This window comes from Hemicordylus capensis, chromosome 6 (genome assembly GCF_027244095.1).
Source record: "Hemicordylus capensis ecotype Gifberg chromosome 6, rHemCap1.1.pri, whole genome shotgun sequence".
NCBI classification, from domain to species: domain Eukaryota; kingdom Metazoa; phylum Chordata; class Lepidosauria; order Squamata; family Cordylidae; genus Hemicordylus; species Hemicordylus capensis.
In genome coordinates, this window is record NC_069662.1 from 119,690,636 (window position 1) to 119,708,304 (window position 17,669).

The 17,669-nt window shown below is 41.4% G+C and overlaps 1 protein-coding gene across 8 annotated transcripts in view; it reads left to right on the forward strand.

Moving 5' to 3' along the window:
• RAPGEF5 (Rap guanine nucleotide exchange factor 5) overlaps nt 1-17,669 on the forward strand; it is a 219,255-nt gene that overhangs the window by 83,524 nt on the left and 118,062 nt on the right. For 6 of the 8 annotated variants that reach the window (XM_053263696.1, XM_053263693.1, XM_053263695.1 and 3 more), the window contains 3 exons: nt 2,446-2,528; nt 3,344-3,427; nt 5,182-5,307. In XM_053263696.1, the coding sequence (XP_053119671.1) occupies nt 2,446-2,528; nt 3,344-3,427; nt 5,182-5,307 (293 nt within the window). Of the gene's footprint in view, nt 1-15; nt 37-2,445; nt 2,529-3,343; nt 3,428-5,181; nt 5,308-17,669 lie in introns of those variants that run through there. The other 2 variants (XM_053263698.1, XM_053263694.1) reach the window with 2 other exon arrangements.

Genomic DNA, 17,669 nt, shown 5'->3' on the forward strand with positions numbered 1-17,669 from the left:
GTGCTCCTGGCCGTAGCTTCCACCTGAAAAATCAGGGTGAGCCTGGATCCATGAGCACTCCCAACCCTAACCTGTTCCTTCTGGGGGAGTGTAACACCAACCAGCACAGGAAGATCTAACTCATTCCTCAAATTCTGAGCCCCTACCAGTGCTCTCTCTATTTATTTTTCATCTCTGTGTGGAATCAGTTTCGTTCTGGGCAGCAGTATCAAGGCAGTGTGCGTGCACAAGCATTCAGAGCAGGACCTTCCTGATTCAACCTGAGTGGGATCTAAAATGAACTGAACAGATATCCAAAAACTTGTGAGCACGTGCCTGTGCACATGCCTTAGAGGGAACAGTGCCCCCTACAATAAGCACCTACATCTTTCTTGGATTCAGCTTCAATTTGTTATCCCTTATCCGGTCCGTTACTGCCCATAGGCAGGCATTCACTCCCTAAATGCCTGCCTGTGGGCAGTAATTCATGATGATGATGATGATGATGATGATAAGGAGAAAGAAATTTGGGTGTCATCAGCATACTAATAACACCCTGCACCAAATCTCCTGATGATCTCACCTAGCTGTTTCATGTAGATATTAAAAAGCACTGGTGACAGAATGGAGCCCCAAGGGATTCCATATAATAGCTCCCATTTTGAACAGCAGCCGTCACCACCAAGCTCCACGATCTGGAGTCTGCCTGAGAGATAGGAGCAGAACCACTGCAGAGCAGTGCCCCCTATCCCCAACTCCCCAAGGTGATCCAGAAGGATACCATGGCTGATGGTATTGAACACTGCCAAGAGATCCAAAAGATCCAGAGTCACACTCCCTCTGTTGATTTCCTGGTAAAGGTAATCCATCAAACCGACCAAGGCTGTCTCAACCCCATTACCAAAAACTGCCTTGAGTTGGTTAGCCACCACTCTCTCAATCACCTTGCCCAACCATGGGAGATTAGAGACCGGCCTATAACTATCCATCACTGAGGGATCTATGGAAGGCTTCTTAAGTGGTCTACTCATAGCCTCCTTCAAACAAGGAGGCATTGTACCCTTCCTCAGCGATGAGTTAATGATATTAATTAGGCCATCTCCAATAATTTCCCTTCTAGATAGAAGCATCCAAGTCGGGCAAGGATCCAGAGAACAAGTGGAAGGCCGGACTGCCCCAAGCAGCTTGTCTACGTTCTCAGGCGTCACAGATTGAAACTGATCCTATCTAATATTGCAATACGGATTGTTGGACACCACCTTAATAGACTCTGCAAAAACTGTGGAGTCCAAGTTTGCCAGAATACAAGAGATTTTGTCTGCAAAGAACCCATTAAAAGCATCATAGCAGAATAATATGCATTGATAGTTTCCCTTCATAATCTGTTTTGGTTCTCAGCGTGGTACTGAGAATGTTAAGCACAGCTTGCCATATGGATCTTCTTGATCCCGCTGAGTTTTCACACCAGCACCGGATGTTCCCAGAAGCATCAGTACTTGCTGTTGGAATACCTTATGCAATCTGGAAGATCAACACCAATGCTACTTACCACTGTAGTGGGTTGCCACCGCAGGATATAGTGAAGTGCAAATTGGCCAGTACCAGGCAGTGTTTGTTAGGAAATGTCATTTAGAAGTGACTAAAGAGATCAAATTATTTGGAAAATCATGTTCATACAAACACCATGCATACAGTACATGATCACATGCGGTATATGTACACAAGACGACAATACAAAACAGAATCAGAACTATTAAATTTAAATTGCTCAGCAAAGTGAATTTCAGTAGCTACAACTTCTCTTTTTATAGTACTATGAGACATAGCATTCAGCACGGGCTGGCGGGGTCCTGGTTCAGGCCTCCATGAATGCATGCAGGCCATTATAATGTTGTGTGGTGATGCAAATGGCCTCCGTGTATGCACGGAGGCCTGATATAGGCCCTTGCTCGTCCAGGCTGATGGCGGAGCCTATAGGAGCCGCTGCCGGCCCACCGCCATAGAGGAGCTCCTTGCTTCAGCGGCACGTAAAGTAACCTCCTGCCCACCCTTCTCCAACCTTCCCCCCGCCCAGTGCTTGTGAAGGGGAATCTTTACCAGATTCCCCTTTACAAGCATCTGAAATGGTTTGACCTGGTTCGTCCACTTGGATCGGACTGCTGTCTGTTCAAACAAACCCTTAGTGGTTCTGTGCTCATCCCTATTAGTAAGGGGGAGAGCAACTGTCTTTATCCAGCCCCCGCATAGCATCCCTCTGGTGGTTATTGCTGGTGTCTACCTTATCTTTCCTTAGGCTGTGCATTCTTTTGAGACAAGAAACCATCTTATTTAGTTATTTCCCCCACTATGTAAATCCGTTTGAGCCCTAGTGTTGAAAAGCAGTGTATAAATATTCAGTTGGAAAGGTAACTCGTATTATTGTGCCTTCTGAATCCATTCTTAGATACCATTTCTCTCTCTCTCTAGCCTTAGCAATGAATCAGAATGCTGAAAACAGCAATGAAGAAGCAGCAGGCCAAGAAGATCATAAGGAAATCTATGATGCACAGGTAGAAAAGATTACTAATACATTTTGAGGTTATTGGACCTTTTGATGAAATCTACCAATTGCTGAGGCTTGATTCTGAAGAGAAATAAAAAACTATGCAGCTAAGCATGGTATGGAAAAATTAAAACTCTCTAGTCTTCTGGGAATAATGTCTGTTTATATTTCTACAAGTAACTTTAGCACAGAGAATAATGAATAAATGTTGATTTATGAAATTAGATTATGTGATTCAGTTTAATGTCTGCACCATTTTAAATGTGGGCATAACTTCATTTCAGAAGTTGTTCAGCTTTGATGTCATGTTATAATACTTGCTTCTATTGATTTTCTTTTAAAATTAAAATTGACTTCATATTCTTAAGTTGTATTTTAAAAATTGTCACCTGCAGACATGCCATAACAAATTGATACCTTAAGGAGTATAGGTAATGATAGAGGTGGCGTATTTCAATACAAAGTAAATTGGACCAATCATATCTATAAAGTGTTAGCTATAGAGCAACAGAAATGACCTATCGTTTAGCTGCTTTTCACATCTGTAAATGTTCCCATCAGTCTGGTTCTGCTTGGTATCATAATTAGTTTATGTTAATGCTCATTTCAAGGTTTTGTTCAAGATTTAAAGACAAAAGAATTCATTAAGTATTCATCTGCTCTAATAAGCAGCATGCTAATAAAATTATATGGGTGGATTATAGAAAACAACAGTAATGTAATTTCAGTGAATCCAGTCATTCAATTTGTCTGGAAGCTATTTTGAAACTTTAAGAAATATTGTGAAGTGTACTTTAGCTGCTGTCTCTTTTTGACTTCAAGGAAATCCAAGGTATTGAAATGGAGCAAAAGAGGCTAGGCGTGCTAGCGCTAAATACAACAGTTTCCATCTTTGATCAGTTGCAGGTTTGTTTCTGCAAACAAATTGGGTGATAATTTGCCGGGTTTTCTTTTAATCACTAAGTGAACCTATGCTTTCTTGCCAGGTTGGAGTAGAATCTTTCCACTCTAGCTTTCCTAGATTTCTGGTCAGATGCTAAAATGTGGGAACATTCTTCTCCACACTTGGCAAGACATTGCACATTATTGACTTACCAAGGGTTGTGTTTGTATCTTGTAAAGGATTGTATATATGGTAAACTTGGTACAACTTGGTAAAGGATTGTATATATTGAACCACTGATGGGATGTAGAACCCAACAAGTTCAGTGGAAGCAGAAATGTATCTCTCTCTCTCTCTTTAATGTTTTGTCTGTAGCTAGCAGCAGATTGTGCAGTCCTGGTATAAATCTAGGATACCTGTGATATAATCTCGTTGAAGAATCTTTTTGAGTTGAATGTGGTGAAAGTGATTTGTTCTGTTTCCCTGGGGATCCAGTATTTCACCTTCGTGTCACTTCTAGCTTATTCATTTATCAGTGCTTTATGGCTTTCCTCTAGGGACATCTTTTCCAGAACTGATGTTGCAGCTGTGAAAGTGCAGTGTCAACACTGTGGGCTGTGACTATTGCAAAAACCATAGTAGCAAGTATTTTTTTCTTTAAAGAAAGAGACAAACTTGTTGTGCTTATTGTGTGTGTGGGGGGGAGTATCTCTGTATAGATTTGGGTTTGTTTTAAGATAGGGTAGGGTACTGATTCAGAACCCTTGATCTGTGCACTCACATGACAGTCACGTATAGTCTGGTCTAATCCCCATATGCTGACTGGTGGATGGATTATAAAGATTTCACTCAAACAAAGTAGGCGAACTAGAGTGGAAATACATTTTCTTCCAGGTAAGATTGACCAGTGTCTTCTAGAAGCTGTAGTTTACTTTGATTATCTGGAGCTATATGTTCTACAAATGCTCTGGTGTGCAGCACTTGATTCACTCCTGCTCTGTTTGTGATTTGTTGCAGCCTGGATAATGTGTATAAATCTGTTGAATGGATGTTCCTGACTTGGGAGGAGGGAGTGGACATAGAACCTGCTTATTCTGTGTGTGCATGCAAACATACATGTACAAAGCGAATTTAAAAAATCAAAATTGGTTCTCTTTCTTGAATATTTGATAGTATTGACCTTTTCAGGTTCAAAAATATTTGCTTTTAAACCTTTTTAGTTCCATATAGTGTATATGAGGCAATATGAAAATACAGTGTGTATGAGGCAATGTGAAAATTATTTAATACATATTTCCCTGGTATCATTTGTATTTAACATATTTCAACTGCTGTATTCCATGCATACAAAGAAGGGTGGAGTGTGAGAAATAGGAGATTGTGCTGTTATTTTTAGGGATGACTCTCTTGTTCTCCATCCTTTTCCAGGGCTGTTCTTGGCTAACTTTCCCATGGATTTCTAACCTCTTGTTACAGCTCTCTTATGTAACAGGAAATAGGTTGACGGGAACAAACATACTGCTAGCAAAGCAGTACCCATAATAGCAGCTTATTTTGTTCATGCTGTATTCATGTTAAGCAGATAGCAAAGAAGTATGATTTGTGAGAACTTTTGGTGCTGTTTTGCAAGCAGGAACAATACAGTGTTCAGCAAATAGTCAACAATTGAGGGAATTTGAATGGGAAGATGTTTTTTTGTTAGAGTTAAAACCTTGTGAGTGTCATGTCCTGGGATTGTGGATTTAAGTATCTCTTCACATTCCCTCCAACGCTCAAGGCAGGGGTTATGTGCAAGCTTCAGGAACGAGAAGATATTGGACGCCTTGAACTGGTCCAGAAACTGGCAAAAGAAAACTGTCACCTTCTCCAGGCAGATAACAGAGAGCCAGAAAAGACAAATCAGGTAAGAACGCCCCCCCCCCCAGGGGGTGTTAGTGAGTAAAGTCACAGTTGTGTGTGCGCGTGTTTAGAGAGAGTTATGACTAAATCCCAGATTAATGGAATTTACATTAGTCACAACAAGGCACCATTTGATTGCTTTTAATAAAACCTAGACATGACTAACTTAGCTGGATTCTGTCTTATGTGGAGTTGGACTTCTGGCTCATCTAGCTCTGTATTTTCTGCACTAACTTGCAGCAGCTCTCCAGAGTTTGGCAGAGGTCTTTCCCAGCCCTGCCAGGGACTAAAACTGGAATCTCCTGAATACAAAGCTTGTACTCTACCACTGAGCCACAACCTGTTCACAAACTTGTACCCTTTATGTCAACCAGTTCAAAATAAGTCAACTTCAATATACTTTAAGCCTACAAATAGCATCACTAGCAATTGGCATGAAAGCCTAAAAGGGTTTATTATTAGGATTTAATTGCACTTGGGTACTTCCAAGTGGAGGCTTATTTCATCATGAACACTGATTGTTACAGGTGATTTTCATGGTGCGTTCAAATTACATTCTCTTCACCCTTGGTATCCCATCTGGGATTTGCTCTATTCCTGTGAAGCGCTAATTTATTTTCAGATTGCTTTTTCTGATTTGTGCTAAGAAAAAACTTACATCGTGAACAAGCCTGTAGATAGCTCAGTTCTGAGGGATGTGGTTTTTTGCATAGGTAGAGGTACACCTAAGTAATTTTGGAGCCTGGACCTAAAGGACTTTGGAGGCCTGCCCGTTGCAAGTTAAGCATCATTTTTTAAACAAATAGGTTCTTCAGGGCACAGACCACACCACCGACAGACTAAAGAGGATTTAGGGGCTCCCTAGGGGGTATGGAGGCCCTGAACCTTGGCCCTGAAGTCCAGGGGTAAGAGTGCCTCTGTGCATAGGTGATGCATATCTGGGGCTTGTCTCCCAAGGGCCTGCCCTCCCATATTCTGCTCCTGAAAACACCTTTGCAACTTCACTTCTGGACATTGCTTAAAATACTTTCCTTAAGGAAAGTAAACTTTTGTGATCACCTCCTCTAAAGTGAGGTAATTCCAGAGCCCTGGGGACTACAGTAAAGGCCTTGCCCCTGTTTCTAACAGTTGATGATTTTACTGTGTGCAAAGAGATGTGATGTAGGGTCTGATCAGTCTGCTGTTGGGGAAAGAGAGACTGTAAGATTTGCTGGTCTCAGACTGTAAGGTCTTTAAAGTTAAGAACCCCCCCCCCACCGAATCAGGTCCAACAACTCAGACACCAAATGCAGTTGCTGAAAAACCTGTTGAATATATTCGTTAGGAGTTGCATATATTTCTAATGAATATATTCATTAGTAGTTGCAGGATTCTGTACCTAGTTGGGGTTTCCATGTTGTCCTGAAGGGCAGGTAACTTGAGGAGAGCTGGTCTTGTGCTAGTAAGCATGACTTGCCCCCTTAGCTAAGCAGGGTCCACCCTGGTTGCATATGAATGGAAACTACATGTGAGCACTGTAAGATATTCCCCTTAGGTGATGGAGCTGCTCTGGGAAGAGCATCTAGGTTCCATGTTCCCTCCCTGGCCTCTCCAAAATAGGGATGAGTGAGATTTCTGCCTGCAACCTTGGAAAAGTCACTGCCAGTCTGTGTAGACAGTAGTGAGCTAGATGGACCTATGGTCTGACTCAGTTATATGGCAGCTTCCTATGTTCTTCCCCCCTGCCAATAAAGAAACATTAATAGGAATTCTTGAACTTGGCTTGTGGATGATTTGATTTCAGGAGAAATGTTGAATCAGTTCTTCAGGCCTTCTCTGTGGCTGTCTTGGGGCTTTGGAATATGCTCCCTTTCAAAAATAAGAGTATCTCCATCTCTGATTGCTTTTAGAAAGACTCTCAAGACACAGCTGTTTCCTCAGGCTTTTAACTGAAATTAATTTTAAACTGTTTTAATTGTTTTTATCCTATGAAATTGTGTTAACTTTTTAAAATGGTTTTTAGTGTTTTATATTGTGTTAAATTGTGTACATCGCCTGGAGATATACATATCAGGTAGTATATAAATGATAGATAAATAAATAATGCTGTTTGTGGAAATAATTGCATTTTCTCAATTAAGGAAGCAACATTTTTTTCCAGAAAGGCTTTAAACTCCCAATTGCTCTATTAGATAGCTCAGTGTATCTAGTTTTGTTCTCTCCTAAAGATTTTTGTATATTTGTGCTCTGGAAACTTTGCATGTTAATTAAGGAGTCTCCAGAACAAAAAGTAAAATGTTTGCTTGAATCCTGTAATGAAATACATTTATGGTTCACCAAAGTTTTCTTTAGCCCCTTGGTCTGGTTTTTTGTAGTTCATAGTACAAGCTGAAAAAATAAGTTGGTTTGTGGAGTTCTTGTGACAACCTGGAAAAATAACTCTAAACAAAATATTAAAAGTTTGCATGACGATGTAACTTTTCTGTCTGCATTGTCAGCAAGAGTGCTGGAGGGACAAATCAAAGGACCGTGTAGGGTTTCTGTAAAGGGGTGTTGATGACTACTATATGCTCTTTAGCAGATGATATACCTTTCTCTGTTATCTCTTTGCCTGCCATTATATTCAAGGCTGGGAGTTTTGTATTCAGACATGAAATTCAGTGTTTAACTCGGACAGATTTTTTGGCTTTCATGGATTTGATCATTTGGAAATGCTTATTTTGTTGAAAAGGATTAGGTGTGGCTTCTTATGATAAGATGATGGGCTCTTGTGGTGTTGCCTACTCTCTATGTGACTTCCCTGTGGCATAAACCCCAGCCTTATTAGCTATGTTGTCCCAGCCATCATAACTTCCACCACTGACCCCTGTCTCATCACACACATCCTCATTCTAACCCTTGATTCACATGTTATTTTTGATATGGTGATTTTACCACATCAGTTCACCTTGTGAGTATGTTGTTTAAATGCACTCATGTAATAGCTGACATGCTAGAAGGAGCCACTGGAGACTAGGGTATTCCCTAGCATGGTAAATATCTGCTTTTACTGCATTAGGGCATGTTCAAACAACACAGTTACAGTGCAAACGCATAAAGTTATCTAGTGAAGTTATTTTATGATTTATTACATCATAAAGTAACATGTGGAAGCAAAATCACATGCAGTTAAGAACATAGATACACTTAGTTTGTATGATTGAAATTTGGGCTTCATTGGTACAGAATACAATAGCCTTTGGCACAATAAAGGGTCTTTACTTGCAACTGTGTTGTTAGTATATTCCGAATTTAGTATGATTTTTTAGTGAATGCAAGGCATATAGAAGAAGAATTCAGTTTTGAAAGTGTAAAAGTAGAATTTCACAATTTTCTTGGCTTTTCTTATGTTGCTGATTTTGACACTTAGTCTTACGATGCTTAAGGCAGCCTAAGAAAGCTTATAAAGATCTGTGGGTTAATATATATGTTAAATGTACATTCCATTCCATTCCATACCATAACTATATAATACCTTTAAGATTCTGCTTTAGGCTGGAGGTGTGTGACACTAGGTCACTCTAAACTTAATTACATGGAACATTATGCCCTAAAGGCATTACACTGAAGAACATCCTATTTTTCTATTTGTGAGTTTCAAAGGGAAGTAGTAAATGATAAGATTCCTTGCACTGGTTTCAGCTTGTGTTGACTAAAGCTAATTGTGCATACTTGTCCTGCCTTCACAGGATCAGCAGGATGTGGGTGTACACTCACCAGGCTAGAGCAAATGCAGGTAGGCTTGCTGGGCTGGTAGGTGGTCGGGCTTGGTTGAGGGCAGGGTGATGCTGAGGCTAGATTTCAAGGTTGGCCAATACTGAGGCTTGTTCAAGGGGAAAGAGACTTTTGGGTAGTTCAGCAGTGGGGCTGGGAACTGGGTTCAGGGGACAGGAGTTAGGGAGCTGGAGAATACAGCGAGCAGAGGTGTTGTACCAGCAGCCATCGTGAAACTCTAGGAGGCTTTAAAAGGGTTCCAGCTGATAGCTGGTCTCTAGCTTTTTAGGCAATACAGCTGGAGCTGGTCCTGAGATTCCTCCTGAGCAGACTTTGCTCCCGAGGAGGACATTTCCAAACAAACATTGCCGTATTGCCAGGCAAGCGCTTTGCTACTGCTCCTACAGGTGAGCTCATGCCCTGCAGCAACAGTGTTCCTGGGGGCTGGCTAGCTCCTCTCTATCAGTTTCACAAGGGTCCCCATGGGGGTCAAGATGGCTGGGAGATCCTCTGTGTGTGGGTTCAGGGGGATCTCGACTGGGGCTCTGTTGGAGTCTTCTTCAGTCTGGATCTCCATGGGACTGTGCAAGGGTCTTTCTCGGGGGTCCTGTTGGGGCCCCCCTCAAGCTGGGGTCTTCTATGGGCCAAACTCGCATCTTCACTGGTCTGGGGCTCTTCAGGGACCATGTCAGAGTTCTTCGCTAAAGATTCCCCATGAACCATGCTGGGGTTGTCCTCCAGGGATTCCTCAGAAGCAGAGTTGAGCCACATCCTGACAATATTCTGCTAGCTCTGTTGTAGTGAAAAAGAACTTTATTTATGATCTATGATCAAATACTAAAAAATCAAAAGCCAAACACCCCACACCAATATACAATACAATGCAATACAATAGGTACAGCAAATAAAATTAAGTATAATATCAGTAGCAAGATCAAATTACATCTTGTTGGTGATCCTTTGACTGATTTTCATGGCTGTTAAACATGAATTGGCTACCTTTCAGGTAATATCTGCACACTCATCAAAGAGGAGAAAACTTGTGTAGTAAGATCCATCCCTATATGGCCTATTCAATAACAGGGTTGTAATCAAACTGGCAAGTGGGTCTTTATAGAAGGAGTAGTACAAAAGAACTTGTATTGTCTCAAGCATTCGTTCCCCACAAGGACAGATCCTATTGGCTTGAGGTGTTTTATTATACTTTCCAAAAAGTGCTGCCAAGGGGAGCACATCAGATCTGTCTCTGAAGAATGCTTTACGTAACTTGGGGAAGGTAAGTAATGATAGATTTTTTGCACGAGAACAGCTGATATTTACATAATACTTGCGATTGAGGTCAGAGTTCAGTGAGATCCTTTTGGTGTTCTACATCCTCTAGTCTCTGTGCAAATACCCTCTGGGCCTGGACAAGGCCCAAGGAAAGCAAGTACTCGGGGGACAGTCCATAGGACAAAAATTTATCCCTAAGTTTCCCTAATTTCTCCCATCCCGATTTATAATTGTCAGTGAGCACCAGAGGGCCAAACTCAAAGGGCACAATTTGAGCTTCAGCCAATAGTTGCCCATCAGCTTCCATGCCCTTGCCTACACTCTTAGAATCCCTGTCTCAAACCTCAAACTTATACTGGACACACATCTAGGTGTGCCAAGTATTCCCCTCAAGGCAGTCTCCATCTCCTTATGCTTGATATAAATTCCTAATTGTGCACCATACAATGACTTGGTCTCAAACAGCTTCAGGGCAACTGGTACCAATTCCCCTCCTTTGCCATAGAAGAATCTTAATATATCTGCAGAGCTCCTCTGAGCTGACTACATTGGCAGTGCTGATGTGGGGCTTCCAAGAGCCCGTAACACTAAGAACTACCCTCAAATATCTAAAGCTCCACACCGATTAAATTTTCTTACCCCTGACTGACCTTAAAATGTCAATTTCGGAAAAATGAGTTATTTTATAACTTAGTGTGGAATTAAAAGGCACTTTGTACATGGACTACGTATCTTTCAGACATGTGCACGAATCAGTTCTTGCGATTTGATTCAAACTTGAATTGAATTGCAAATACTTGAATCGATTCATCAAAATGGCTGGCCATTGCCAGCCGTTTCAATGAATTGACTCAAAAATTCAAAGAAAACTTGTATGCTTCGCCCATAGGGAGTAATGGGGAACTCGAATCACCCCATTCTTCCCCATGGGCAGGTCCTAGGGACACCCAAGTGGGTTGGGTGGTAGGGCATGATGGGTGTTACCTCTCACCCAACACAAAAAAGAAATGGGTAAGTGGGCATTAAAAAAAATAAAATCTTTCCAAACAACCCCATAGGTTTCTATGGGTTTTTTTGTGTGTGTGTGTAAAGACTAACTTTTTCTCTTTCTTTTGAGGAGAAGAGAAGCGGGCAAAGCCTGGCTCAGCATTGTTGTCACTACACACAAGCTGTCTGTGGTAACAAAGAACTGCTTGAGTGCCACGACAACCTCGGAAATGAGTGCCCAGTCCTGGTTGGACAGGTCACACACTTCCAAGCCACGCCACCCTTGGATGTCTGTCTATTTGGATGCCAAGGTAATATGAGATGCTTCCGAGTTCCTTCACCTCTATTTCCTTGTTCAGGTGTTGTACAATTTCATGACTGTCTTGCCTTTCCTCATGTGCAAGAATCAAATCATCAACGTAAGTCAGAATATAAGTCCATCTATTGTCTCTGAGTTTAGAATATAAGCAGGGGTCAGCTTTTCCTTGTGTGAACCCCTCCTTAAGTAGTAATTGATTCAGTTTTTCATTCCATGCTCTGGCTGCCTGCTTTAAGCCATAGATGCCCTTTTGCAGTTTGCACACTAGCCCCTTCTTTCCAGGTTCCTCAAAGCCTGGTTATTGTTGCATGTAGATGACTTCCTCGATTTCTCCATGTAGGAAAGTAGTGCAATGTTATCAGCCTGTTATCAGCTAATATTATCAGCCAGTGTTAGTATGTGCAATGTTATCAGCCTGGAGAATGCCCAAGTTTTTGTAATGTTCTTTCTCTTCAAGAACCTGGAAGAGAAAGAACATTACAAATACTTGGGCATTCTCCAGGCTGATAACATCGCACACACTGAAGTTAAAAGAAAAATTGAAAGTGAGTACATCAGGAGAGTTAGAAAAATTCTCAAGTCCAAACTCAATGGCGGGAACACCATACAAGACATAAACACCTGGGCTATACCTGTTATCAGATACACTGCAGGAATAATAGACTGGACCCAGGCAGAGCTAGAGACGCTAGATCGTAAGACCAGGAAAATAATGACCATCAATCATGCTCTGCACCCACACAGTGATGTAGATAGGCTATACCTCCCTTGCAGCTCAGGTGGAAGAGGAATGCTGCAAGTCCATCAAACAGTAGAGGAGGAGAAAAGAGGCCTTGAAGAATATATAAAGGACAGTGAAGAAGATGCACGTCAGATGGTCAATAACGCGAAACTATTCAACACCAATGAAAGAAAGCAGGCCTACAAGAAAGAGCAAGTCAAGAACTGAGCAGAAAAATGGAGAAATAAGCCCCTGCATGGTCAATATTTGCACAATATAAGTGGAAAATCAGACATCAGCAAGACCTGGCAATGGCTTAAGAATGGCAACTTGAAGAAAGAAACAGAGGGTTTAATACTGGCTGCGCAAGAACAGGCACTAAGAACAAATGCAATAAGAGCAAAAGTAGAAAAGTCAACAACAAACAGCAAGTGCCGCCTTTGTAAAGAAGCAGATGAAACAGTGGACCACCTAATCAGCTGTTGTAAAAAGATCGCACAGACTGACTACAAACAAAGGAATGACAAGGTAGCAGGGATGATACACTGGAACATCTGCAAAAAATACAAGCTACCTGTAGCCAAGAATTGGTGGGACCATAAAATTGAAAAAGTGGTAGAAAATGAAGATGCAAAAATATTATGGGACTTCCGACTACAAACAGACAAACATCTGCCACACAATACACCAGATATAACTGTAGTCGAGAAGAAAGAAAAACAAGTCAAAATAATCGACATAACAATACCAGGGGATAGCAGAATAGAAGAAAAAGAAATAGAAAACATCACCAAATACAAAGATCTACAAATTGAAATTGAAAGGCTGTGGCAGAAAAAGACCAAAATAATCCCAGTGGTAATTGGCGCCCTGGGTGCAGTTCCAAAAGACCTTGAAGAGCACCTCAACACCATAGGGGCCACAGAAATCACCACTAGCCAATTACAAAAAGCAGCTTTACTGGGAACAGCCTATATTCTGCGACGATATCTAGAACAACTGACAATAAAATTCTGGCATCCCAGGTCCTTGGGAAGGACTCGATGTCTGGATAAAACAAACCAGTCAATAACACCTGTCTGACTGTGTAAACAAGAAATAATAATAATAGTTCTCTGTTAGAGTAATTCACAGATAACCAAAGTGAAAATGGGTTGATTGCTAAAATCAGTTGGCCCACCTTTTGCTACAACGTTAAACAGCACAATCCTTTGTATATTTTCTCAGAAGTACGGCCTGTAGTGTTCAGTGGGAATGTTCCCAAAAAGTGCGTAGAATTTTAGCTCAAGGATTGATTAACTATGATGGGCTATTCATTGATACATACTGAAGTTGAAATGGACAACAAAGATCTTTATATGTGTTTGATGGTTTCTAATCATTTTTTCTGGGCTGGTCTAGCTCTATATGAACTGCATCTTTTTTTCAGAAACTTTAATTGTTCTAAAGTGTTGATCTCAGCTGCTTTTTGGATGGGTTTTCCTCAAGAGGAAATGTGCCCTTTCCTCTCTGTTTTCCCTTTGCTTCTATGTATACATATCGACTCAAGCTATTGACTTAACTGATTACAGCTTGTTGTTTTGTGGGTCTGTATGTGAAATCTATGCTTGCAGTTCTGTACACACAATGTTTGATAAATGTCTGATTTTGACAGAACTTCTTTGCATTGAATTTACCTGTTTTTCCGTGATGAAAATCTCCTCTTTCATATTTCCATCTCTCACTCAAATTGATAGTTTGTTCTTGCTGTCCTTTTCCCCAGTGATTTGGCTATCAGTTCAGTCAAGAGCTTGCAGCTCTTGCAGCATACTGTGTCAGACCATTGGTCTATCTAGCTCAGTATTGTCTTCACAGACTGGCAGCGGCTTCTCCAAGGTTGCAGGCAGGAATCTTTCTCAGCCCTATCTTGGAGAAGCCAGGGAGGGAACTTGAAACCTTCTGCTCTTCCCAGAGCGGCTCCATCCCCTGAGGGGAATATCTTGCAGTGCTCCCACTTCTAGTCTCCCATTCATATGCATCTTTGGTGGACCCTGCTTAGCTATGGGGACAAGTCATGCTTGATACCACAAGACCAGCTCTCCTCTCCAGAGGAACAGAGAGGAAAGGGCATGTTTCAGAAGACTTAAACTATGCCACCTCTCAGGTACTGAATTCTTTCTCAAGGAGAATCTTTTTTTTAACCCTATTTCTGTGCCTTGGCTTTTTCCTATTTTGCCCTTGTTCAAAAACTGCTTCTTGAAGACTTTATTGACTTTATGACTATTGTAAATCAGAGAAGACTGCAAAAAAGTCAGGAATGATATAGTACATGTGTATCCATTATATGGAAATGTAAAGCCATTGATAGAAATCCTATCCTTGGTATGGTTTTACTTATGGAAATATCTTGCAGGAGTTTCTCCTAAAAAAGAAATCATAGGATACAAACCTTCCCTGTGTGGGCATACTGCTCATGTGAAGAGGGATGCTTGCAGGGCTCAAGAGAGCCCCTTGGTGCGCACTGGGCAGCTCAGGTAAAGAGATGTCTGCACATGCCTTCTATAACCTCATCTAGCTCTCCTCATTTGACTGAACAGAGAGAGGGGGCTGGATTGAAATATAAAAATCACAGGCTTCTGTGCCCCATAAGAGCCCTATTAAGCTGCTTGCACTGATGACAAGGGGAAGTGAGGAAATGGGGCTTTCTTGAGTCTTGTGGGAATTCCTGTACATACAGGCGCACTGCATCTGCACAGTGATGATTATCTCCATAATGTAGTGGGGTGGGGAAACCTTAATAAAGATTATCAGCTTCTGTGAATCGTATCTTTTCTTTTTTCTCTGCAAAGCTTTGGTGATATGTAAATACTAATTAGCTCATTGAGATTGGATAGTGATTAGGCTCAACCTATAAATAGATAATTAAACAAAATTAAATGGGATATCAGAACATGTCCAGAGGTGTGCAGTGTCTGTTAATATGACCTTGTATTGATGTGGCATTGAATCGCCCTTTGGTAATCAGTGCTCTCTTTGAAAAGCCACATCAAATTGGCCATAATGTGAGCTTGCTCATTAGTTATTAGAGCAATGTCTTTTGCTTACATACCTGCAATTTTTTGGTGCTTAATAAAACCAGCTTTAAAACAAACTCTCTCTCTCCCTCCCTCTCTCCCTCTGGTGCCTGAGATCACATGCATGTAGCACACAAAACAAAATATTATCTTAGTCTCTCTAAAAGTAAAATTTTATAGAGGTTTAATATTCTCTCTCATATGCTATAATAACTGGAGAGCCAAACAGTGTGAGAGGTGGGAAAGGTTCAGCTACTTCCTTAACATAGAATTTTTCTCTTATATTGGTTCCAGATGGTTGCTAAGCTTTGAACAAAACAATTTTTTTAAAAAAACACCATTTTGTTAATTGCTTCCATTAGTATCTTATTCCATATGGAGCAGCAGCTTAGTATAGAAGGAAATTCCATACGAATTTTACTTAGATAGGCCCCCTGTAATGTGAACAAAAATAGCTCAAGTAAGATATTATATTATTTTTTTATTATTCAACATTTAGGCTGGAAACTGGAAGCCACGAATAACTCCTGGATTCCCCCCCCCATAGTTTCCCCTCCCCTATGATTTTAAACTTTTATTTAGGTGCGGTGCTAAGGACCTGCCTCAATGGCGCCACTTAGGGTTGCATGCAGGTGTTTCTCCTCGCACACCTACATACACAGAACTTTGCCGAGTTCTGTGTTTGAGAGTAGCAATCTAATTTTGGGTTCCAAATTATTCTCACTATGTATTTGCTTGTTCTACCAGCAACTGCTGAAAACTCTGATACACACAAAGGGAGCTAGTATTTTAATGATTTTCTCACGTAATTCTTCGTACTCAGCTTGCACACTAATTGAAAATTCAGAAAGAAGCCCTGTTGAGAACTTAAAGTGAAGAGTTGCTCTGACTTCTCCAGGGCACGGGGAAATAGGGAGATAGGAGCTTGAAAGGCATTTGGATCTTCCACTGCTCACAAAGCCAAGGGCAGCACAGCAATGGCACTTCTTTGGCCACTCACTAGATGCACTATCTAGCATTTCCTAAGAGGGAGCTTTCCTTGACCAGTCAATCAAAGAAGTGCCACTGCTGTCCCTGCCCTTGGCAGCTTTGTGAGTGCCATAGAAGCCAGGTAGTAGCTGGCTTCTGTCTCCATCTGCCTCCCATTGTCTGACAGTCTCCACATCTTGGACATGTTGGGATAAGACCTTTGCCCTCCTGACAGCTCCCTCCTGTGTTATTTGGGATCCCCTGGGTGGGTCTCGACTCTCTATTTGAGAACCCCTGGATTAAAGGATCTCAGTGGGAAGGTGGTGATTATGCAGAAAGAGTTAACAACAACAATCATCTTCCATGTTGTAGTGCAGGGCTGCTCAACTTTGGCCCTCCTGCAGATATTGGCCTACAGCTCCCATAATCCCTGGCTATTGGCCACTGTCGCTGGGGATTATGGGAGCTGTAGTCCAAAAACGGCTAATGGGCCAAAGCTGAGCAGGCCTGTTGTAGTGCCACATCTCTTTATCTAGATATCTAACACCACCTTGACAGTGCACATTTTCCATATGAGTTATATTTCCTCGTTAAAAAGTCTTCCTAAGAAGATAGCAAGGCAAAGACAAGTTATTTGGAATGCTCATTTCCTTGATCTGCCTTGTTCAATATGCTGAATAGTTTTGGAGATGGCTAAGAAACAAAATGTTAAAATTTTTCCGGATTCAACAGATTTAGATTGGTTTTAATTTCAGTGGAGAGATGGATTGAAGCAATCAATTTCACTGTATGCTGTGTAGAAACCACTGGAAAGAACAGTCTCCTTCCCACACTTAAACCCCCCCCCCACTTTTTTGTTTAAAAAAAAAAAAAAAGCCACCTCAGTGCCAAAAAGCTTAAGGGACCCTCTTCTTTGGTTAACTGCGTTGTATAAAGCCTCGCTCTGCTCTTTTTTTCAAGACTAATTGGTTAAGTTGTTAACACTATATCAGGGTTAGGCAACCTTGCTTTTCCTGCTGTTGAACTACAACTCCCATCATCTCCAGCCAGAGTGATGGGAGTTGTAGATCAACAGCTAGTGTCCAGTTTTCTGACTCCTACACTATAGGTATAAAGCAGGGATAGACATGTAGAGCCAACCAAGGCCCTTCGCCTGATCTATGTTGTTCCATACTACTGCCATGTGGTGATTCACCAGTAGTTTGTTCTGACAAAAATTTAATGGCTGGCTGAATGTGGCCCCTGGGCTTTTAAGTTGTCTATGTCTGATTTGGAATATTTCCAGTCTGTGAAGTGGACTCGCAATGATTAGC